The 25,169-nt window shown below is 37.5% G+C and overlaps 1 protein-coding gene across 1 annotated transcript in view; it reads right to left on the bottom strand.

The window, feature by feature from the left end:
• Nucleotides 1-25,169, bottom strand: part of PIP5K1B (phosphatidylinositol-4-phosphate 5-kinase type 1 beta) — a 351,452-nt gene that overhangs the window by 145,577 nt on the left and 180,706 nt on the right. The window contains exons 4-5 of the mRNA XM_069086926.1: nucleotides 17,264-17,394; nucleotides 2,877-2,994 (exon numbers count right to left, since the gene is read on the bottom strand). Of these exons, the coding sequence (XP_068943027.1) occupies nucleotides 2,877-2,994; nucleotides 17,264-17,394 (249 nt within the window). The remainder of the gene's footprint in view (nucleotides 1-2,876; nucleotides 2,995-17,263; nucleotides 17,395-25,169) is intronic.

The raw sequence follows: 25,169 nt of genomic DNA, 5'->3' as shown, positions 1-25,169 counted from the left end.
GCCACTGAACTCCAAATCCAATGACTTTATTTTTTTTTAAAGCAATTGGGGTTAAGTAACTTGCTCAAGGTTACACAGCCAGTTATTTCTGGGTGTGGTGCTGAGTATCTGAGCCCAGATTTGATCCCCAGGTCATCCAGACACTGGAGCCGGTGCTCTTACTCGCTGTGCTACCTGGCCTCCCCTAACCTTTTTTTTTAATTGATACATATTATTAATTTGCTTTTTTGGAGGGCAATTGGGGTTAAGTGACTTGCCCAAGGTCACACAGCTAGTTTTTGTGTTAAGTGTCTGAGGCCAAATTTGAACTCAGGTCCTCCTGACTTCAGGGCCAGTGCTCTATTCACTGCACCACCTAGCTGCCCAATTGAACTTTTTTTTTTTTAAAAACTCAATCTATATTCTCCTTATACCTCTTTGGCATCTGGCATGATTTCATCCGTCTTTAAATATTCTTTTCACTTGATTTTCCTTGGATCTCTGATCGCTACTTCTCCATCTCCTCTCACTTCTTCTTCCTGCCTCTTATATGTGAATGAATCTTGAGGCTTAGTCCTTGCCCATCATTCTACACATTCTTCCCAACTTTCATGCCATCCCTCTTGCCTAGGATAGACTTGTCTCTTACGTTAGTCCCAATGAAGGCCCTTCCTTGAGTTGTTCTTCATTCTTCCTTCTCTGATATTACCATTTCCTGCCCCAGTGTGAAAATGAACTCTGCATTTTCTCACAGTACTTTGTGCTTCTCCTTTGTGTTTCTCTCGCCCTCCTTTTTATCATAGGTCTTTGTGTATGCCTTTCTCCTCATTTAGATTCTGATCTCCTTCGAAGCCTAGGCTGGGTTGTAGCTTTCTATCCCCCGTGGGCAGGACATTTTATACAAGCTGGATTGATAAACTGAACTGAATGATTCTCTCCTGCTCCTGAAGAGCTACTTAGGCTTGTAGCTGAGGGAACAGAACGCTTAGGGTTACAGTGAAAAGAGGGTTGGACTCTGTCAGAAGTCAGAGCTTTTCCTTATGTAGGCTATATCCATTGACATTTGCTACAGTCGAAATTAAAACTGATAAAGATTAAAATATTTATTTCAAAGGATAAGCTTATTACATGTTAACATAATGTATTATTTTGGGAAAAATAAGTACATTTTCCAAATTAAAAAAAAATTAACTAGAAGAGCAGCCTTGTTTTACATATATTTGCAAATCTTTTTATTGTTTGACTGAATAGAAGAAAGCTGGAATGTCACATCTGCTTTGGCATTCAGTCCATTCCAATATATTGTTTTGGTTGAAATATATGTTGGCCTCTCACAGCTATGTAATTGGAAAAGGGAAGAGTATTTGAAAAAACAAATAGTATCTTAGTTTTATTATGAACATAGTCTTATCTTTGAAGATCCCCTGAAAGGGTCTGAGGGGCCCCCTCAAGGATCCTTGGACTATATTTTGAGAACCTCTCAGTTAAAGGAACTAAAAGGAACCAAGTCTTTGCAGGCACATAATGGCTATGTTCAAGTAAAGGAAGAGTTGTCACATGAAATAGGAATTAAACTTGTTTAGATTGGTTCCAGAGGACAAAACGAGGAAAAATAAATTGAAGCTGCAAAGAGGTAAATTTCAGTTTCAATAAACAGAAAGACATCCAAATGGTTAGTCCAAAAGTAGAATGGTCTCTTGTTTAAGGAAACCCTGGATGACTACTTATTAGGGATGAGGTTGAGGGGACTCATGTTCAAATACAGCTTAGGGTAAAGACCCCATTCCTACTCTGAGATTCTTTGCTTTTGCGTGGTTAGAATTCCCAATTGCCCTTTAGAAATCAAATCTTACCTAATCTCCATGTCAACAAGATCTTCCCTCTTTGAACTCATAACATTTTGTACCATAACCCTCTAATGTACTCACCATGAAGTAATGAATAAGCATGACAACTCACATTTATACAGTATGCATGAAATATGTATTATAGCTTTCTGTGTATATATATATATATATATATATATAATTCCTGTATTAGATTATAAAACCTATGAAGACAAGAACTATGTCCCATGTGAACTTCATGTCTCTCCCACCCAGTGCCCAACTCAGTACTCTTCATAGAACAGTGGCTTAATAAGTTTGTTGAATGAATAAAATGAAATTCATGATCTCTTGAAGCCTAAATGTCATGAACTTGGAAGCTAAAACAGGCTGCCCCACAGCAAGTTTGACTTTTTATTTCCTGTATTCATGAAGTATATGGAGTGAGGATGGAATGTGAAAAAAAAAATTTCTCTGAATACAACATTCAGAGTTATAAAACAGAGCTGTAGTTACATGGAGTCTATATTATCAGAATTAGCCAAGAATATAGTGTTTTAGCAAACATGATACAAATTTCAGGTCAAGGTGAAAATTATTGTGGGCCAAGGCAAGTTTGAGATGAACTGCACAAGTAAGGCAATTAAGATAAGGTTTTCAAAAAGAATTCCATCTGTGAAAATTCACAGGAGTATTTACATCTAATTATAATATATCTCTTAGAATAATTATCTAAAGTAGCAACCAATACTAAAGTCACTTAAATACCAATTAGCATAGCAATTTTTGTGGATATCTGTTAAAAGCTATAGAATTTAAGACTATTTTCTAGAACTAAATATAGAAATTTCATCATCTAGTTTTGTTTTTTTTGAAGGGGGGAGCCCACTACTTCCAGAAGCAATCCATTTCATCTCGGGGAAAAAATATGTATTTGTTACAAAACTTGGAACTTAAAACTTTTCTCTGAGTCTTGGAAAACAATAGTCACAAGTTTCCAGTGAGACAAATGAGACAAATAATTACATCACACATATTTCAGTAGGAGGGAGGAAAATGACAAATTCTTACCAAGTAATCATCAGGCTTGATACCAAAAAGTTCTCTGAAATACCGAAATGCTATTGGAGCATATGTCTTAAATCTGAAGTCTGGGTAGTGATGAGCTGGGGTCAGATTGCTCCCTTCACTACAATTAAAATTAAAAAGACAAGAAAAGAAAAGAAAAAAATGAACAGATGAGAAATGTCCATTTTAATGTTAAATTATAGGAAGTTTTCTTTTTTCTTCAGGCTAATTTCTTCTCTAGAACATTTTAATCATTTGTATAAAGTCTCTTGATGCACATGCAACCAATACCACATGTCCATCAATTGAGAACAGAACAGATGCCTTCTCAGCTAGAGTCTCCTCTAAGCAAGCTTCCCTGCCAATCCACAGCACGTAGTCAGCTGTGTGAGGGTACTACTGACTCAATATTCTGCGTGGCTCTCCTAAGGAATGGCATTTCATCAATCCCAGTGATACTGAATACATGACGGGAAATTAAAATTTGTGCTACTTAAACAGAAGGGCACTGCCCTATCATCTAGCACCTACAAGAGCTAAGTCATCACAAACATGGGTAGATTGACATGCCTGTGTTTTAGACATATGTCCAAATTAAACTATAAAGAAAAATAACAATAGTGTATACACAATAATACATAAGTATATGTTGAGTAAAAACATGAAAGCAGGAAAGCATATACTTTTTAGTATATTAAAAAACAAACAGGATTGTTCAAAGAAACAAATAGAAGCAACTAATTTTGGTGATGACAACAGTAACATCTGCATGTCTCTTTATAACTTATTTTGAGTTAGAAGAGTAAACCTTATGTGGGTCTCCTGGGCTTGCTGAACAAAGGAATCAGACAAATGAAACTATTGTCCATGGTACAAAAGCAGGCAGCATTTGATAAATTTGGTATAGGGTGCCAATAAATATGGAATATTGTTGTTTTCGAGCATTAAACATAGAGGCTAAATAAAGGCTGTACTCAGCAGCTACATTATTCTAATTTGCTTTATTCAATGAACAAAATTAATGGATCATGGGTATATTCATCATGTTTCTTTCACAGTGTTTCATCTTGATTTCTCATTTCTTGTATTCATTCTCCTTCTTACCTTCCACTATTTAAAAATCCAGTCTACATTTAAGCAAGAAACAAACCAGTAAGAAGAAAAATGAAGTATAATTGAATGAATGAATGAAGTGAAATAAGTTATGGCCTTGTGATTCTATCAGAGATTGCAGCAGTGACAGTCATGACGACATAAGATGGATGGTGTATGATGCTTCCTGTTTTTCAGTGGAGTGGTAGACTACAGGTGTGGAATGGGGCATATATTCTTAGACATGGCCAATATGTTGATTTGTTTTCCATGACTTTACTTATTTGTTAGTCGCTACAAGGGAGGGATCTCTTGGGTGAAAGGGACCCAGGGAGAAATGACAATAATGGGTTAGAAAAAAGTATTGATAAAACAATTTTAAGGGGGAAAGGGAAAACTGTTAAAAAGATTAGGTACAACAGACACCTCTAAGTTGAAAAATACTTCAACATCAATCTAATAAAAACAAAAGTGCTCATTGCTTACTAGTGGCCTAAACATTTATTAAGCACCTATGTGCCAAACACCATGCTAAGTACTTTACCAATATTATCTCATTTGATCTTCCCAACAACACTGCGGGGTAAGGCATTGCTTCTATTCTCATTTTTCAATTGAGGAAACCGGGACATTGGGTTAAGTGATGTATCCAGGGTCACAGAAGACAGTTAAGTATCTGAGGGTGGATTTGAATTCAGGTCTTCCTGACTCCTGACCTGGCACTCTATCTCTTGTACCAGCTAGCTGTCTAAAGAAAAGATGGTCAGAGGCGATACTGTTCAGTTTTTTAGTTGTTCGTTACTTTGAACATGTTGCAATGTTCTTTCTTCCCTACTGGTTCCCTGAATTACAATGGTTTTTCTTTGCGGAATGTTTCTCCTCATTGACTGCTGAGATGAGTTCAACTAATGTTACAGAACAAAGTGTTAGGTTTCCTTGGTGATCATACACACACATATGGCATCTTTGGGTGTGTGTCCTTCCTTTAGGCACACACCCTGCCAGCTGATGGAGGAAATGGCAGAACATGGTTAAAGATGAAGCAAGCCTTCTATAAGGTTTCATTGCTAAATAGGCAGTATTGTCAGAAGAGTTGTAAAAAGCCTAATTCAGTGCCTTGCATGGAGAAGGCATTCAATAAATATTCTTGAATGAATGAATGAAGGGAAAAGAGACTTGCAGGGACAACAGCTAAGAAATTAGGCACAACAGACACCTCTGAGCTGGTAAATACTTTTACAACAATCTAATAAAAACAAAGCAAAAGTGCTCAATACTTACTCGTGGCCTTAATCAAAGCCTTATTTTTTTCATGGCATGGCAGGGGCCAAACCTCATGCTTTTCATAGGCTACATGCTAGTGGAGCACAAGCTTTGGTATGCCTTACCAGTCGAGAAAGATTTCCTGCACACGCTTGGCAACACACTCACTTAACCATCCTAGAATCAGCTTAGCCAAGTTTGGAGAGGTTCAGCTCCAGAAGGCTGACCATCAGGTGGTAAAATTTATCATTCATGGCCATTCATGAAGACAATCTACTTATGTATAAAGAATTGTGTGATTTTTGCCATGGGAGGAATTATACTGATGAAATTAGAGATCTCCAGAACTATAGTGAGTTATGTGTGCTGTCCTAAGTGTTAATAAGTAATTATGTGTTGGATCACTCAAAAGTCTGAAGTAATGAAGATAAGTAGCCCAGTTCATAGATAATCCAAGAGTCATTTCTTTGTAATGCATGGTGCTCTCCATGCCCAGCAGATTAACTTTCCTTATTGGGTCTTACTTGAACTGATATTAACACTAAATGGTATCTCCTGAAGATATACTGAACAATCTATATTATGATGGCAGAGGAGTGGGGAAGAAAAAAAATTAATAGCTGATTGCACATGTCAAATGCTTAATTTAAAAAAACTTATCATTTAAGAAGCCCACATCTCTTACAGTCATGTACATGTTTATGCTTGCATTTATTTATATTTATTTATGTGATCTTGGGCAAGTCACTTAACCCCAATTGCCTTTCAAGGGAAAAATATGTTTATTTACCTTTTGATATTTAAGTGGTTCTAGAGAAGAACAAATCTATCCTGAAGTAAAATGAAGTCCCCTGAAAGGATGCAAATTACTGAGAAGGTCAGATATGGCTATTGCCCAGGACATCTAGATGGCACAGTGGATAGAACTTGAAATCTAGAAAACTCATCTTCACGAGTTCAAATCCAGCCTCAGACACTTACTAGCTTAACTGTTGGCCTAATTTCTTTTTTTCCAATTTATTTGTTTTGAGTTTTCAACATTCATTTCCACCAGATTTTGAGTTACAAATTTTTCTCCCTATCTTTCCTCTACCCCCACCCCAAAATAGCGAGCCTACTGAATACCCCTTTCCCCAATCTATTCTCTCTTATATCCTCCCCCGTACCCTCCCCCCCAACTTTCTAATAGGGTAAAATGGATTTCTATACCCCAGTGTCTGTAAATCTTATTTCCCAGTTACCTGTAAAAAAAAGCCCAATATTTTTAAAAAACGTTTTTAAAACTTTGAGTTCCAGATTTTTTCCCTTCTTCCCTCCTCACCCACCCCCACTGGGAAGATAAGCAATTCAATAGAGGTTATACATATGTAGTTATGCAAAACATTTCCATAGTTGTTATTTTGTGAAAGATTAACTATATTTCCCTCCATCCTATCCCACCCCCCACTTATTCTATTTACTCCTCTGACACTATCCCTTTTCAAAAGTGTTTGCTTCTAACTACCCTCTCCCCAAATCTGCCCTCCCTTCTATCACTCCACCCCTCTTATACCCTTCCCCCTATTTTCCTGTAGGGTAAGAAACCCAATTGAGTGTGTATGTTATTCCCTCCTCAAGCCAAATTCAAAGATAGTAAGGTTGTCCCATTCCCTTTTACCTTCTTGCTCTTCCCCTCCTTGGTAACAGTTTTCTCTTGCCACTTTTATATGAGATAATTTACCCTGATCTATCTCCCCCTTTATCCTTCTCCCAATAAATTCCTCTCTCAACTCAATTTTATTTTTTTAGATATCATCCCTTCATATTCAACTCATTCTGTGCCCTCCATCTATGTATAAATATACACACATATGACCACACTCATATATTTATATATACACACACCCTCCTATACATACATATGTGTATACATATATGTATATATACATATGTCTATATATATATATATTCCCTTCAACTATCCACATACGGAGAAAAGTTTTATGAGTTACAATTATCGTTTTTCCATGTAGGAATGTAAATAGTTCAACTTTAGTAAGTTCCTTATGAATTCTTTTTCCTGTTTACCTTCTCATGCTTCTCTTGCTTCTTGTATTTGAAAGTCAAATTCTCTATTCAGTTCTGGTTTTTTCATCAAGAATGCTTGAAAATCATCTATTTCATTGAATGACCATATTTTCCCCTGAAACATTATTACTCAGTCTTGCTGGGTAGGTGATTCTTGGTTTTAGTCCTACCTCCTTTGACCTCCGGAATATCATATTCCAAGCACTTTGATTCCTTAATGTAGAAGCTGCTAGGTGTTGTGTTATCCTGATTGTGTTTCCGCAATACTCAAATTGTTTCTTCCTGACTGACTGTAGTATTTTCTCCTTGACCTGGGAACTCTGGAATTTGGCTGTAATATTCCTAGGAGTTTTCTTTTGGGGATCTTTTTTAACAGGTGATGGGTGAATTCTTTCGATTTCTATTTTGCCCTCTGGTTCTAGAATATCAGGGCAATTTTGCCTGATAATTTCTTGAAGGATGATTTCTAGGTTCTTTTTTTGATCATGGCTTTCAGGTAGTCCAATAATTTTAAAATTATCTCTCCTGGATCTATTTTCCAGGTCAGTGGTTTTTCCAGTGAGATATTTCACATTGTTTTCTATTCTTTCATTTGTTCGAGTCTATTTTATAGTATCTTGATTTCTCATAAAGTCATTAGCTTCAATTTGCTCCAATACAATTTTGAAGGAATTATTCTCTTCAGTAAGTTTTTGAAATTCCTTTTCCACCCGGGCAATTTGTCTTTTTAAGGCATTCTTTTCATTGGCTTTTTGGGCCTCTTCTGCCATTTGCGTTTGTCTATTTTTTCAGGTGTTACTTTCTTCAGTATTTTTTTGGGTCTCCTTTAGCAGGCTGTTGACTCACTTTTCATAATTTTCTTGCATCATTCTCATTTATCTTCCCAATTTTTCCTCCACTTCTCTTACTTGATTTTCAAACTCCTTCTTGAGCTCCTCCATGGCCTGTAATCAGCTCATATTTTTCTTGGAAGCTTTTGATACAGAAGTTCTGACTTCATTGTCTTCTGCCCATTCCATGCTTTGATCCTTTTTGTCCCCCAAAAAAGGATTCTATGGTCTGTTTGTGCTTCCTCTGTTTGCTCATCTTGCCAGCCAATTACTTGACTTTTCAGCTCTTTGCCACAATAGAACTCTGCTTCCAGAGTGGAATGAGCTTTGTCCCAAGTAGCTGGGGTTTTTGCAGCTGCCAGAGGTATTAGGAAGGTGCCTCTCTGCAGTCCCCACAAGTTCTGGCACACTGGCCACACACCCCAGGACCACCACCCGAGACTGTAATACAGATCCAAGCAAGAGCGATTTCCCTCTGAATGGTAGCTTGGTTCCCCTACCATCTGAAGGATAGGAGCTTCAGAAGCAGCCACGTGGCATCAGCTGCAGCCACAGCGGCTCTGCCACTTCTTGCCCTGGGGGCAGGGGCAGCTGTTCCCCTGTTCCAACAGAGTTCCACACTGACCTTTTACTTTTTCTTTGGTGTTTATGGGTTGAGAATTCTGGAAACCGCCAAGCTGCTGGTGATTCACTCTCCTGAAGTCTGCTGCAGCCACCGCTGATGGGGGCTTCCCTGGGGCCGGAACCACAGCTCACGGGGGACTGTGCTTGGCTCCCAGCATGCTGTGATAGACCTTTCCTGTTGGCCTGCCAGGCTGCCTTAGCAGGAGATTTGTTTCTCCCTGTCTCTTTGTGGGTTCTGTAGCTTTAAAATGTGTTTAGAGTAATTTTTTTTACATGTATTGGAAGTATTTACAAGTATTGGAGCAGGAGCTCATGCCAAGTTTGTGCTTCTACTCCACCATCTTGGCTCTGCCCTGCCTCAGTTCTTAATCTGTAAAATGAGCTAGAGAAGGGAATGGAAAACTACTCCGATATCTTGCCAAGAAAACACCAAACAAGGTCACAAAGAGTCAGACATGACTGAATAACAACAAGAAATGTTCAGGGGCTATACCACATGGCAGAATGAATACACATCAGCCAGCTGACAAAAACCTAGGGCATCTTGGCTAGAGGTATAGTGATCAAGATTCATATATATATATATATATATGCATACACATACACACATATGCTGTCCTACTCATGCCCAGAATGGAGTCTATCTCCAGACATGCTTATAGACATTACAAAATGCCTCTACCAACTAGTTTACATTAGCATAGCTGCTAATGACAGAGAATCACTTTAATGGGTATTAGTCTGACAGTGGGAAGAAAGTTTCCCTTGGTCATGTCAGATAAATATGCCTGTTTTCATGGCCTATCTGATCCTAGGCCTTGCCTGTCAAGTGACAGAATTATATTCAAACTTTTTTCAAAACATAATCAGTTATGAAATGCATAATTGGTATCCTTAAGGGATATATTATCTCACTCTCTCTATGACTGTCATTCATTCATTCCCTCATTCATTCATTTATGATCGTATACCGTTTTCTCTGTAGACTGTGTACATCTTTAGCCTATTAAGTATTTTTATGTCAGGTATTGAATATACAAAGGTATATGATAATAACAACAATATTGATATAGTGCTAGGTGCCAGGTACTGTGCTATACATTTTATGTCATTTGATTCTACAACCACCCTGGGAGGTAAGTGCTACAATTATCCACATTTTATAGATGAGAAAACTGAGGCAACTGGCCCATGGTCACACAGTTAGTAAATGTTTGAGGTGGTATATGAACCCAGGGCTCCCTCTATATACATAACAAAGAACCTGGGTGATCTTAATTGCTTCCAAGAGGACTTGGAAGATTTGAAGGCTATAATTTATGTTGATACAAGATTTTCTACATGTTTGATTATTTCTGCCTTTTCTATTTCTCCTTACCTTTTTGTAACCAGAGTATCATGAAGAAGAAACTCTATTTTGTGATTTTAAGAGAGATATTTTAGAAAATAAAATGACCTGAACTTAAGAAACAATAACTAAAACTTGAGGGTTTTATAATCTACAGGATTGTCCCTCAAATCATAAAAGCTTAAAATTCCACCAAGAATTTTGGGTCACCCTGTGCTAAGAGGGAAAGACATGAATAAAAGTAATTATGACAAGAGAGAATGAAGTAAGTATGAAAGATATATAAAAGTAAAATGTTCTGAGAAGTCTGAGAAAGAATAATGCTTTCACTTGGGTTAAAATAGAAAATAATTTGATACCATACATAGGTATGAAATCAAATTTTGGAAAGCACCTTAGTCATAATATTTGAGGCGGGGGTAGCAGCATGTATTTCTAAAGAGACCTGAATTTATAATGTCCTGGGCTGGTGCCAGAACTATTCATATTTTTTTAATTCATGCGGAAGTGCGAGTGGGAGGACAAGACCTCCTTTTGTGTGGTCCCTACAATGGAAGAGCAATTTGGGTGGTATTTATGTCTAAGGTAGGTTTGAAAAATAGTTTGTAAAATTTAACTTTAAAGGTTTTGGCTTGTTAGTTTTAGGATTCTGATAATGGAATAATTTTCAACAACACAAAGCTGAGCAATATGGCATGAATCCCTATAAAGCCTTCAGCAAGAGTGTATTGAAATTTTTCCTTCTTCTTTCTTCCTCCTCCTCCTTCTTCATAAATTGTACAAGTCAGTGGAGCATTTATTGCTTGCTTACAATCCTACTGGGTTAGTTACTATGATATCCCAACGGGGTTATTTTGCTGGAGGATTTCTACAGCCTTTCTGAGCTCTTTTTGTGAGCAAGCACAAGAATATTACTTTCAAGTCGGGTAAGAGGTCAGCACTAACTCTTAAATGACAGGTTGAGCTGTGGAGACACAAAAAAGGTTGAGTGATGATGGTCAGACAATAAACTAGTGTCAGAATTTAAAAATAAACTGAGGCCTTTGGAATTCAAGAAAAGCATCATCTTTATTACCTAACTCTCCTGGAGGCACCACTTAATATTACTATATTTTGCATATAGCAGAGATTCTCTTGGACCCTGGCCATTCAAGCTGCTCTAGCAACTCTCAACTTCAGAAATGATATTTATTATAGGGGCAGCTAGGTGATATAGTGAATAGAGTACTGGCCCTGAAATCAGGAGGACCTGAGTTCAAATGGGCAAGTCACTTAAACCTGATTACCTCTAAAACAAAACAAAACAAAACAAAAAACAACCCCCCACCCTTACTCACCATGAAATGGTAGCTATGGAGGTTTTGGAAGAAGAGAGGTCTGGATCCTAGATCTTCCAGAACAGCAGAGGGAGATTTAGGACTAATGAGTAGGGATCTAGTAATTATCCCAGATAATTATTCCAGGTTGTTCCTTGCTTTAAAAATATACTCTGGGGGTGGAGTCAAGATGGCAGAGTAGAAGCAGGACCTCCCTGCAGCTCCAGCTTCCACCTTCCCCAATCCAAGTAAAAAGGGGACTCTAAAACTTTGGAGCTGCAGAACTCACAAAATGACATAGAGAAGCTAACCTCCCACTGAGGACAGCCCGGCAGGCTGGCAGGAATCAGCCAGCACAGTGCTCTGGGAGCCAGAGCCAAGCCCAGCCCCAAGCCGAGGCTTTAGCCCCAGGGCAGGCCTGACTAGCCACCCGTGGGAGGGACTCCAGATCAGCAGCAGCTGTGGCCGTTTCCAGATTTATCAACGCATAGATGGCAAGGACAAAGTGAGAGGTCAGTGCAGTCTGGACTTTGGAACCCAGTAAGTGGGAGTGTGTGGCTTTTGCCCCTGTCACGAGAAGCCGCTAAGACACAGGCACAGCCAGCTAGCTCCATGTGGCAGCTTCAGCTCCTGGCCTGCAGAGTGTAGGGGGACCAAGCACCAGTCTGAGGGGTAATCGCTCTTGCTTTAACCTTCTTGGATCTGGATTGCAGTCTAGGGTGGAGGTTCTGGGGTGTGTGTCTGGCTTGCTAGAGAGTGTGGAGACATCAGAGAGGGCACCCATCTAATACCTCTGGCAGCATTTGGGACGAAAGCTCCCCTTTGCCTATTGTGGCAAAAAACCCAGGGGTCAAGTGACTGAGGGGCGACATGACCAGGCAAAGGAAGCAAAGCAGACAGAAGATTCCAACATTACACTCCTATTTTGGGGACAAAAAGGAGCAAAGCATGGAATAGGAGGAAGACAGTGAAGGCAGAACTCCTGCACCAAAAGCTTCAAAGGAAAATATGAACTGCTTACAGGCCATAGAGGACCTTAAGAAGCAGATAAGAGAAGTGGAGGAAAAATTGGGAAGAGAAATGAGAACAATACAAGAAAATTATGAAATGAGAGTCAACAGCCTGACTGAGGAAAATAACACCTTAAAAAATAGACTAACTGAAATGGCAAAAGAGGCTCAAAAAAGGCAATGAGGAGAAGAATGCCTTAAAAAGCCAAATTTGCCAGATGGAAAAAGAATCTCAAAAGCTCAATGAGGAGAATCATTGCTTCAGAATTAGATTGGAGCAAATGGAAGCTAATGACTTTATGAGAAATCAAGATGCTGTTAAACAGATCCAAACAAATGAAAGAATAGAAGGCAATGTGAAATATCTCATGGGAAAAACCACTGACCTGGAAAATAGATCCAAAAGAGATAATTTAAAAATTATTGGACTACCTGAAAGCCATGATTAAAGTAACAACCTAGAAATCATCCTCCAGGAAGTTCTCAAAGAAAACTGCCCTGATGTTTTAGAACCAGAGGTCAAAATAGAGGTTGAAAGAATCCACCGATCACCTCCTGAAAAAGATCCCAAAAAGAAAGCTCCTAGGAATATTATGGCCAGGTTGTGAAATTCCCAGATCAAGGAGAGAATATTAAAAGCAGCCAGGAAGAAACAATTTGAATATTGTAGAAACACAATCAGGATAACCCAGGATCTGGCAGCTTCTACACTGAGGGATCAAAGGGCTTAGAATATGATATTCTGGAGGTCAAAGGAGCTGGGATTAAAACCAAGAGTCACCTACCCAGAAAAACTGAGTATCATGTTTCAGGGGAAAATATGGTCATTCAGTGGAATAGAGGACTTTCAAGCATTCTTGCTGAAAAAAACAGAGTGGAATAGAAAATTTGACATTTAGATACAAGAAGCAAGAGAAGCATGAGAAGGTAAACAGGGAAAAATCATAAGGAACTTATCAAAGTTGAACTATTAACATTCCTACATGGAAAAACAATAATTGTAACTTGTAAAGCTTTTCTCAGTATGAAAACAGTTGAAGGGAATAGAATATATATATCTATATATGAGGGTATATGAATACATATGTGAATGTGTGTATATATGTTTACAGGTATACATAGATAGAGGGCACAGGACCAATTTAACAGGAAGGGATGATACTTAAAAGGTGAAATTAAGAGGTGAGAGAGGAATATAATGAGAGGAGATGGGGAGAGATAGAATGGGGTAAACTATCTCATATAGAAGAGGCAAGGGAAAATGGTTACAATGCAGGGGAAGAATAGGAAGGCAAAAGGGAATGAGTCAACCTTATTCCCATTGAATTTGGCTTGAGGAGGGAGTGAAATACACACTAAATAGGGTATCTCACCCTCCAGGAGAGTAGAGGGGAAGGGTATGTGAGGGGGGATGATGGAAGGGAGGCAGGCTGGGGGGGGAGGGCAGTTGGAAGCACCCACTTTCGAAAAGGGACGGGATCAAAATAGAGAATAGAACAAGTTGGAGGTGGGATAGGAGGGAGGGAAATATAGTCAGTCTTTTACAATATATCTACTATGTTATTGTTTTGCATTAGCCACACATGTAGAACCTATACTGAACTGCTTATCTTCCCAGTAAGGGTGGGAGACAAGGGAGGAAGGGAATGAATCTGGAATTCAAAGTTTTAAAATAAAATATATATACTTTTATATGTGTGTGTGCCATTATTTATATATTTTTACATGTAATTGGGAAATAAGATATACATGCCCTGGGGCATAGAGATCTACTGGAAAAGTCAAAAGGGGTATTGGAGAAAATATGGGAGAGAGCAGATTGGAGGAGGGGATATCCTGTGAGATTGCCCTTTTGGGGTGGTGGGAAGGGGAACAATTGGGAGAAAATTTGTAACTCAAAATCTGGTGGAAATGAATGATGTAAATGAGAAGTCAATAAAGCATTTGAAAAAAAATAAAAAAAATTATCCCAGGTCATGTGGCTTTTTTTTGGATACAGTTTTTGTGCTACATCAAAACATTGTCTCATCAGGTCTAATTTTACATGTTTAACACAAAATGTATTAGACAACCTCTTTCCCTGTTCTACTGATCCACAATATAGCAGCGCAGGAATCAACAGATCCAGGTACAGCCTTGGCCCTCTTCAGGAACTTGCGAAATAATTCTGAGTGCATCTTGGAACCCCATAGTTGAAAAAGATTTTAGGACTTCATTTAACCCTTTAATTCCCAAGCCTCAATTTTTCCATGCATATAATCCTCCACTGATATCCTAGCTCTATACTATATTATGGAATTGAGGTAATCTTGCAGTCCCAAGGCAGAGAGCAAGCTCTAGCAAGTTTGAAAGTCTTCATTATGGTCTCTCTAATGTACTTTATATGATCAATTGGCTTAAGTAAATTTTCCTCATCATCACAGGCTTGACTAGTGGTGATAGACTTTCCCCCAAACCCCCTGACCCAGTTGGGAAACTTATGAAGATGATCTATTAGGGGTTGTGATGTATGTTCAGTGGAGGTGCAGATGAAATTGTGAACCCCCCTAGTGAAATACTGGTTCCTTGAAGTATTGGAAGAGATATGAAAGAACATTAACCCTACAGGAAAATTCAATATACACAAGTAATTCTGAGACTACCAGAATAAAATATCCTCAAAATTGTGTTTTGTTCTTATGAGAAAGAGAATTTGCAACAACCCCCAAAAGACAACTAAAACATCTTAAGGCAAAAAAGAAATGATTTCTCTTAGGACTTGATTTTAGAGCCAGAAGGATTCTGGGAGATAATCTAGTGAAATCTCATCATTTTATGGATGGGGGAACTGAAATCCAGAGAGACTGAGACAGGGATAATATGAATTTCTACTGTCACATTCTACTATTTAGGGTTTCATATAAAAGTTTTAAAAAAAGTTTCAGAAATTCATATTATTTTTATACTCAAAAAATCATCTTGTCAAAAGAAAAAAACTTTGTTTGGGGGGCCCAAATCAAGTATTTAATATATACACAGCTTAGGAGCTGGAAATTTTTTATTAGGATGCAAAGATTTAATTCTCAAACATGTTTATCATGTGATTCAACATGAGAAAATAAGTTATTTGCCCAAGGTCATGTGGGTACTTAAGTGTTAGATTCAGTCTCAAGTCTTCTATCTTCAACCTGAGCTCTCTTTCCCCTATCCCACAGTAGTGAGTAGCAGCGTAGTAGGTCTTCTGACTTCAAAGCTAGTATGATTTCCACTACACTTAGGCTGGTCTAATTTTAAACAAAGTCAAGTTCACTTTGGCCAAGCTGTGGGACTGTGCAACTTCTATATGTCACTGTGATTATCTAAAGAATCATTATATTCATGGGTATGGTTAATTTCTGTGGAATCTATACTTTGTGAGTAATGTAATGAAAGCAATGGCTGAGTAATGTGCGTTCCATGGATATTCACAAAATAGCACTGGTTTTGGAGTCATAGGAACTGAATTCAAACACTGATCTTGACATTTACTACCTATGTGATCTTGAATAAGTTACTAAACCTCGGTCCTCCGTTTTCTCATCTGTAAGATGGAGGGATTGAATTAAATGATTTTAAGTCTATGGTGCTATGATTCAAAGATCTTAGAAAAGGATTCTAATTGGGTGGCCACCCTGTAGAAGATTTACTGGAGAACACAAGCAAAAGTTAACATGTAACAAAATGTGTGAATGGGTTGTAATCTACACTACCCAAATTGGTGCAATCACAGATCCACCAAAGAGTATCATGTGATTTGTGCAGCTTTTCCTTTGGGAAGGATCTCCTGAATATTATGAACAGGACAAAAGAAGGTTGGATCAACCAAAATAGCTCAATCACTTAGCCAACTAATCAATCAATTGAAATGGCATGTTAAGAGACACATGATTTGATGATAAAAAGATGCTGTTTGAATAAACCAAAAGTCAACCAACTTATTAATATATCTTTTACTTTTAATATATTATTTGCAAAATGGGAAAACATCTTAGCGATGTTTTAAACTTAATGATTACTTCTGGATTAACTAACAAGGGCTTTTTATAAATGATGCCCTCCACCACCAAGGAAGATAGAAATAAAGTGCCATATTCTTTTCAATTTTTATAACTTTGTTAGAGATAGATGTCATGATGGACAAGTCTCTTTTATAAATACAGCTCATTGGAAGAGAAGCCAAGAAGGAGAAAGGATAAGTTGTGGCAAAAAGAAATAAAGATGGGTTGATTGATTCTGATGTGTGAACCAAAAGTTCACACCAAACCATTCTACTTCCCAGACCATTCTACTTCCTTTGGACATGATAAAAATTCTTATCATTTAGCCTGCTTTTGGCAGTGCCAGGAACCTAACACATACTGTGGATTAGGCTGTATAGGTAACAAAGTAGAATGAGCAAAGGCTTTTAGCAGGGTTGTTTTATGTGTATATGTTGTTTCCCTCCACAGAATGCAAGCTCCTTGAGGACAGGGATTGTTTCTATTCTTTTTTTTCTTTTGTATCTTCAAAACCTGCCACAGTGTGCAATACATACTAGGTGCTTAATAAAAGCCTACTGAGTGTTGGGAGATCAAATGAGATAATGTATGTAAAATCCTTTGGTTAAAACTTTATATAAATATATCTTATGATTTATAATATACATATTTAACATATATTTATATTCAACTCAGATTCTAGAATATGTAACATTATATAATTTAATTTGTTATATTTAATATAATTATAATAATATAATTATTATAATGGTGATAAAGTCCCTATTATTATTACTAATATCAGCATGAAGATTATTACAAATAACTTGAAACAATCTTCTTACCTGGGTAGAAACACACTTTCCACTACATAAAAGTCTTGCATAAGGACATCTCTGTCTGGCTTGGAAGTGAGGTTACCCACTGTGTATCCTATTCCCAGCTGAATAGCACCCTTAATAGCAGATGATGCAGTCTGTAAGGAAAACAATGTTCTTGATATTAGTTCCAACAGTCAAGTCCTTTTCAAGGTTACATGCCACAAAGATGGATTTATAATTAGCTTTGTTTTCCTGTTTCTAGACAACAACAACAAAAAGCCAAGGTTTGAGAAAGTCCCGAGCTATTTTCTTTTGGTAGAGAATCATCTCAACAAATTAAAGACCAAATTCTTAAATCTTTCCATGAAATTACTCTTTATGACACAAATTGCTAAAATAAACATTGTCTGGACTTGTGATGAGAAAGAAAGAGTTTGAGGCAGATAGCTGGTGATGCTTGGAATCAGGAAGGAATCCCTGGGTCCAAGTCCTTGAAGTATATATAAAAATATATACACCACTAATATAAACTCAATAAATACAAATGTATACAAAGTAGTTGAGAACACTAGTCAAGAAAGTGCCCCTGCTTGCGGGATAAGTTACAATCGAACTGCTGATCTGAGAAGGTGAGAGGACTTTCCACCTGGAATCCCTCATATCAGTGAAATCACAGCTCCTAGAAAATCACAAAATAGGTTTATAGGCTAATACATGGGGAAATTCTCCTTTTAAAAGCAAGACTGTAACTTTAGAAGGTAGGATAAAAGTTTCATCATGTAAAGCTTCTATCCAAATATAACTAGAACATATATTAAAAAAACAAACAAACCAGACTTATTACAACATAGTTAAGGAACAAAAGCAATTTATTTATCATAAAAATATGACACAAAATCTTGATTTTGTAGTAGTTTAATTCTGGAATTCTTTGGTATCTGCCAATAAAATCTCTTAAAGATCAATGCATAAAATTTTAACCTAAAAATAAATTTGCAATTCTGGAACAAGAAAAATTCTAGGAATTAACTCCTCCAATATTACCTATAATCAAGTAAATATTCTCTATTAACCTAGAGAAAATTATCTGCACCTATTTTTCCTAGCATATGAAAAACCACAGAGAAAGGAATAATTTCAAACATAAGCATTAAAGGCAAGGAAGTTGCTTTTATGCTTCTTTGTATCTCCATATTGGTTAATGCCATTCTCTACAGAAAATGGAGGTTATACTTACTGAATGAAAGAATGAACAAATGAATCACACAATGGTTAAAAATGTCAACTCACATATTTAAAGCACTTTGAAAACATGTTAAGTAGTATATGCTATTATACACTTTTACAGATGAGAAGACTGAATCTTGAAAAGGGTAAGCAACTTGTCCAGGGTTACACAGATATGATCAGAGTTAGGGTTTGAATTCAGGTCACCTGACTCCAAATTCAATAATTGTTTCACTATACTATGTTGTCTTTGTAAGGTTGATCATTTACTGGAAATTCAGCAACAGTAACAGCACAGAGCCTGGCTTAATAAATACTGATTGTTCCACCACCACCATTATCATCATCATCATCATCATCATCATCATCATCAGTTCCATATTATCCTTGTGCTACTGGAATCATACCAAAGTTACTCTTAGTGAACCTACAGAATATCAGCTTGCATTCTTATACTTTTACTCAGCTATAAAAGGAGTTATTTTATCAACTTATGTAACAGTGCAAAGACTATTAAACAGAAAAGAATAATAACAAGATAGTGAATTGTCTTAGGGCCATTTCTATCTGAACTCTATTGAACATGAAGAAAAAAAGATCTCAAAAAAAAGAAGATAAAAATAATAGTTTTAAAGTTTGCAAAACTTTTTCCTTTGATTATCACAACTACCTTGTAAGGTAGGTTCTATGAGTATTATTATCTACATTTAATATGAGATAAGTGAAGCCCAGTCAAAGAGGATAAGTGATTTGGCAATGATCTTGCAATGATTAAGCATCAGAGATGAGTTTCAAACTGAAATTTCTCCTGACCCCAAGGCCTGGGTTCTTCCCACTACACGACATGACCTCCTCATGCAATATCTGCTCATATTTTTCCCCCTTGATTCCTTCTAAACCCATAGGATTTATTTTTTCTTGAGTTCTTTGAAACATTTGAGCCTAGCAGCCAACTTGAATCTCATCCATCCATTGTCTTTCCAGATATCATTTTTATGCTTCCGTTATTAATTTCTTTCTCCTGTCCTATAACTATGAGTATTCTTCATGGTTCAGTCATTGGTCCCTGGCTATCCTTCACCAACATTTTTTCTCCATGAACCATGCTCTTAGCTTCAACTATACCTCTCTGCTGTGAATTCTCAAACCTATATCTTCAGTCTCAGGTTTCTGATCCATATCTTTACCTGCAAACTAGACACACACACATACGCACATGTACACAAATACACACACGTACACGTACACACACATATGTGTGCACACACATGCATACCCTTTTAGAACTGAACTGCTCTTCCTTCACATTGATCCCCTCATCCACCTGCCACTTTCACATTTCCTTCAGTAGCATCACTATTTTTCCAGTAATTCATATTAGGGGTTACTTTCCTACTCTTCCGAGTTTAGTCAAAACCCATCCCCTTCATGGAGATTGCCTTAATATTCCTGTCTTTATTATCCTCTCCTTTTTTCAATCTTGGCATTGTTATTTAATTACTTTCATGAGAATATGACTCCTATTGGCATTTAGATGGAAAATAACAGTAGTGTGCATTTGCATAGTGCTTTAATGTAAACCCTTCTAGTGCAGGGACTCTGTGTTCTATTTCTTTGGTTTTCTCAACATCATCTAGCAGAATGCCAACATTTGAGACTCTTTTTTTAAATTAAATTTTATTTTCAAGGGTGGCCAGGTGGCGCAGTGAGTAAAGCACCAATCTCAGAGTCGGGAGGACCCAAGTTTGGTTCTGGCTTCAGACACCTAACACCCACACACAAAAAACTAGCCGTGTAACCTTGGGCAAGTTACTTAATCCCAACTGCCCTCCAAAAGGAAAAAAAATATTTTCAAACAAAGATCAGTCTTCTCTCTCTCTCTCTCTCTCTCTCCCTCCCACTTCTCTTCCCCTCCCTTTGAGAATATAAGAAAAATAAAACCCGTGTTACAAGGAGGTATACTTAAGGAAAACAAAATCTCTCGTCAGGAAATGGGCAGCATGTTTCATTATGAGTCCTTGGGGATTGTGGTTGGTCCTTGTATCGATCGGTTTATGTGTGTGTGTGTGTGTGTGTGTGTGTGTTTGTGTGTGTGTGCACGTATATTTTTGTTGCTTGTTTTAATTAGCCAAGACCTGCCTTTTCACCCTTCCCCCCCAACCTCCTCTCCACACTCATTACACACAAAAAAACCAAAACCTATACAAGCATAGTCAATCAAAACAAATTTCCCTATTGGCTATATCCTACAAATACTTGTCTTAACTGGTGCATTCTGAGTCCTTCACTTTTCTATCAGGGAGGTGAGTGGCATATGTCGCCCTTAGTCCTCTGACATCCTGGTTGGTCATTATACTAATAAGAATTCAGGACAACTGTATTCCATCATATCATTTAATCTGTTTACGTCATTGCAAAAATGATATTATTCAACTTAATGTCAAATTTCTCCTTAGGTTTGACCATGTCTTGGTATTTTTCATTTTCTATGTGTCCTTGTACTCAGAGGCCTAGGGAAGGCAGAAGGCAGAATATCTCACTCCAAACCTAATCTTCAGCTATTCCTTTGTTTTCCTCTTCTTCAGTTTGTTATTTATTTTTACTTCCCCCTCTCTTTGACTCCATTACTATAAATGTCACTGATAGGGCTCAGCGATTTTTTAATATCAGTATCTAATTTCTGAGGATGAAAATTTATTTTCTTCCTTTCAACCTCATGTAAAAACTCAGGAAGCACATTATACTCAGTCACCTGTCACTAGGAGTCAAAGAACTTCTAAGACTGGATGGAAATTCTGAGATAATCTGCTTTAATCCACCCCTACTCCCATTCTATTAAAGAAGTTGAGGCCAAAGGATGAAAAATGACTTGTGTGTGGTCACACAGGAGTTAATGGAAGAGCCAGGATTAGAACTCAGGCCTTCTAGTCTCAGTCAAGGGCTCTTTCCTCTTTCTCACACTCATTCTAACAGCATAACACATGATGTACCATTAAATCTTTCTAAGGAATCTAAAAGAAAAATGCCCACACCAGAACCATAGATCATAGAGCTTTCTCAAAGGGACTTTGGGGAGCATCTATTCCAATGCCCTCATTTTACAGCTGAGAAAACCCATAGAGATTAAGTGACTTGCCTAAAGTCACACAAGGAGTTAGTGTCTAAGATGGGAATTGAATGCAGAGGCATGACTATTTCTCTTGTACCATGATGCCTCATCAGGCCTTTTTGTGTTCATTTCCCCATCCCACTACCATCTGTATCCTGAAACTAACTGGCTCTTTCTGTGGTTTAGTCACTAGGGTCATAATTAGTTAAGATTTTGAAATGGTAACAACTTGCCTAATATTAGGAATGTGGTTATTAATATTAGAGATGTGGTTCATTACAGTTAAGTGCAAAAGAGTTAGAGCAGTATTGACTTGGAATCAGGGAGAACTCAGCATTACTTTCTACAGGAAGCTTTTTCTTATGCCTCCAGCCATTAGTGGTCTCTTACCATAACCCCATTCTAACCATGTAAGGTCCTTGAGGGTAGAGAATGTTTTTCATCCTTCTTTGGATTCCCTATCTCTGTGCAGTGTCTGGAACTGGAAGGACCCTTAAAGATCACCTAGTTTAATCATCATAATTTTTACAGAGACTTTACCTCAGCCCAGAGAGATTTGCATTTGCTTCTAATTATATGTAGTGAATGAAAACAGACAATGATTTAAAACTCATTGAGAAATAGAAGTATAGTATATTGGGTAACTTTTTTTTTAAGTGACAAGCAGAACATTTAGGTTCTATGGTAGCAAAAAGGCCTTAGATTCAAAAATATATATAATTTATAATGTGGAGATTAGTACATCCATATATTCATGCACATCTGTTCCCCACCCCTCCAAAAAAAGTCTCCTGTTCTATGCAAGTTTCTCTAATTTACCGAGGCAGGCTGTTTTCTCCCTCAATAGTCAATACCAAAGGCCTAAGATACAAACTATTTCCACATGGAACATTTAGCATAGCATTCAAAGTTTTGCTGAACTGTGATGTTTTCTAACACAATAGTCCTTGAACAAGAAGTGTTCTTAAACTGTGAAAACACTTGGAAATATTATACTGCGCATATTTGATGAGTAGATTAGCAAGTAATAACAATGACAATGAAGCTACTATGTGAAAGGATGTTGGTTGTTTTTGTAGAACCATCAGTTCTTTGAAAGCAGGGTTACTTCATCCTGGATGGGCACCAATAAATCATTTAATTTGTAGAGACAGTTCAGGATTCTGTACACACTGGGATCATCTATTTTCTTTCATCAGCAGCTATCTATGTCCTTACAATTTCATCTGTGTTTGTGAACATTTTTCCCTTCAATTTGTAGAAGGTACCCTCAGCTTTGTGAATGGGTTTTTGGATCCCAGAGAAATAAATTATGTATCTTTAATGTAGGACTCTACATTATCAGGGCTTAGAACAGGACATTGGTGGCTTGGATATGAGAAATGCTTCTATTGTGGCCCCGATAATTAAAGGAGAATTACATCAACAGATTACACATGTAACCTTTATTAGTAAGATGGTCTGATATAGTGGAGAGTTGGCATCAATGTCAGGAAGAAAGAGGTTCAAGTACGATATATTATTGATATGTATATATATACATATATATATATATATTGGCTATATGATTTTGGGGCAAATCACTCAATTTCTCAATGGATCTAGGCAACTGTCTAAGACTAAGTTGCAGAGTCAGTTCATATTTCATTAGTAGAAGTTTCTTTATTTACAATTTCCTACACCAGTGACACAATAGGTCCAATTAAGAAAAAAAACCAGGGTGGCTAAATGGTGCAGTGAGCAGAGCACCGGCCTTGGAATCAGGAGGACCTGAGTTCAAATCTAGCCTCAGACAGTTAACATTTACTAGCTGTGTAACCTTGGGCAAGTCACTTAACCCTAACTGCCCCGTACTCCCCCCTCCTAAAAACAACAACAACAACAAAAAAACATAACCCTCTACAAATGCTTTCATAATTTTTTGTGAAAATAAATAACAATTATAATAATTAAAGTAATACATCATAAACTTATTGACTTTGTGTTTTCCCTATCCTGATGGGTCTGCCTTTTTCACAATGTAATGATAATAGGAATTTGAAGACCTTCCCTGCTTTGAAAATATACCCTGTCCCTTAATAGATTGAATGTAATCACATGGAGCCTGTGGTGGGAGGAGTTTCCTGAAGGGTGGAGGAGAGCCCACAGGAAGCTGGGAGTCAGAGCAGCTAGACAGGGTGGGAGGAGAAGATGCATAGGGAGGGAGACAGGCTTGTGAGTAACGTTCATATTTGTCACCTGCTATGACAGCTAGATTTATGTTGGTTTGTGGGAAGATTAATGGATGCTGTGGCACTCTGTGCTGTTGTGGCTTATTAACTTTTTTTGCTACTATGATGGAATCAGCTTACTGGTTTTGGGATTCAGTTTTCTGGTGTCTGAATAAATGGTTTGCTTTTGTCTTCTACATGGGGATTCTGTTATATTTTGTGATCAAGCACTATGCTGATATATTTATAGTGACCATTGGTGCTATGAATATTGCATTGGTGCTACACACAACCTATAAGGTTGTGAAATCCTGAAGTTAAGATTTCATTGAATTTTTAAAAAATTCACTGTTTTCTAAATTCTGTGGCAAATAATAAAAAAGGACAATGTTGGGGCGGCCAGGTAGCACAGCGAGTAAGAGCACCGGCTCCAGTGTCGGGATGACCTGGATCAAATAACTGGCCGTGTAACCTTGAGCAAGTTACTTAATCCTGATTGCTTAAAAAAAAAAAAAAAAGGACAACGCTAAATTGAAATGTGCTTTACCTTCAGTTTTCAAAGCACTTTTGAACATACTACCATATGTGTGCCTCACAAGAACCCTTGAAGTATGCAGAGTAGATATTTTTACTTTCCTTTTTATTACTATCACTTTAAATGTGGACCTGTGATTTCATTGGTTTAAGGCACTGCTAGTGAAGAGAAAGACCTGGTTCTGGTCAAGAGAGGATGAAAATATACTTATCACTATTGCATGTTGTTTTTTTTTTTTTTGTCTGAAGAGAACCCTGCTGGATCCGCTTTGTCTGTCAGAGTTATAATTTTATAACAAGCTATCCGAAAAAGAGGACAATGACAATAAGAAAGCTTTGAAATCTTTAGCAAATTTGGCATTAAGCTAGAACACACATCTTGTTAGACGATTTTAATGACATTGCACTGGTTACAGAAAAAGGTTTTCTAAAGCAGGCTGTCTGTGAAACTGGATCACTAAATAAGTCTAACACTATAGGCTTTAAAAGGAAGCATTATTTTTTTTCATTTTAACTAAATTCCCCACCTCCCTCCAGGTGATACAATAAACTAATTTCAAAAGTATAGCTCATGGGAGCAGCTAGGTGGCACAGTGAATAGAGGATGGGCTGTGGAGTAGGGAGGACCTGAGTTCAAATCTGACCTCAGACACTTGACACACTTGCTAGCTGTGGGACCTTGGGCAAGTCACTTAACCCCAATTGCCTTGCCTTTCCCCCCTCCAAAAAAAAAAAAGTATAGCTAAGAAAAAAGAAAAAGAAGAAAAGATCAGTCTAATAATCAGCAGAAGAAAATGAAATAAATTACTGAACTATGGTTGGGGCAATAGCAAAACCATTAAATATTAGG

Source organism: Petaurus breviceps, unplaced genomic scaffold (genome assembly GCF_028583685.1).
Source record: "Petaurus breviceps papuanus isolate PSGF00001 unplaced genomic scaffold, PetGlider_PUasm1.0 118, whole genome shotgun sequence".
NCBI lineage: Eukaryota > Metazoa > Chordata > Mammalia > Diprotodontia > Petauridae > Petaurus > Petaurus breviceps.
Note: the sequence above shows the minus strand (reverse complement) of the source record. Positions and strands in the feature narration are given on the sequence as shown.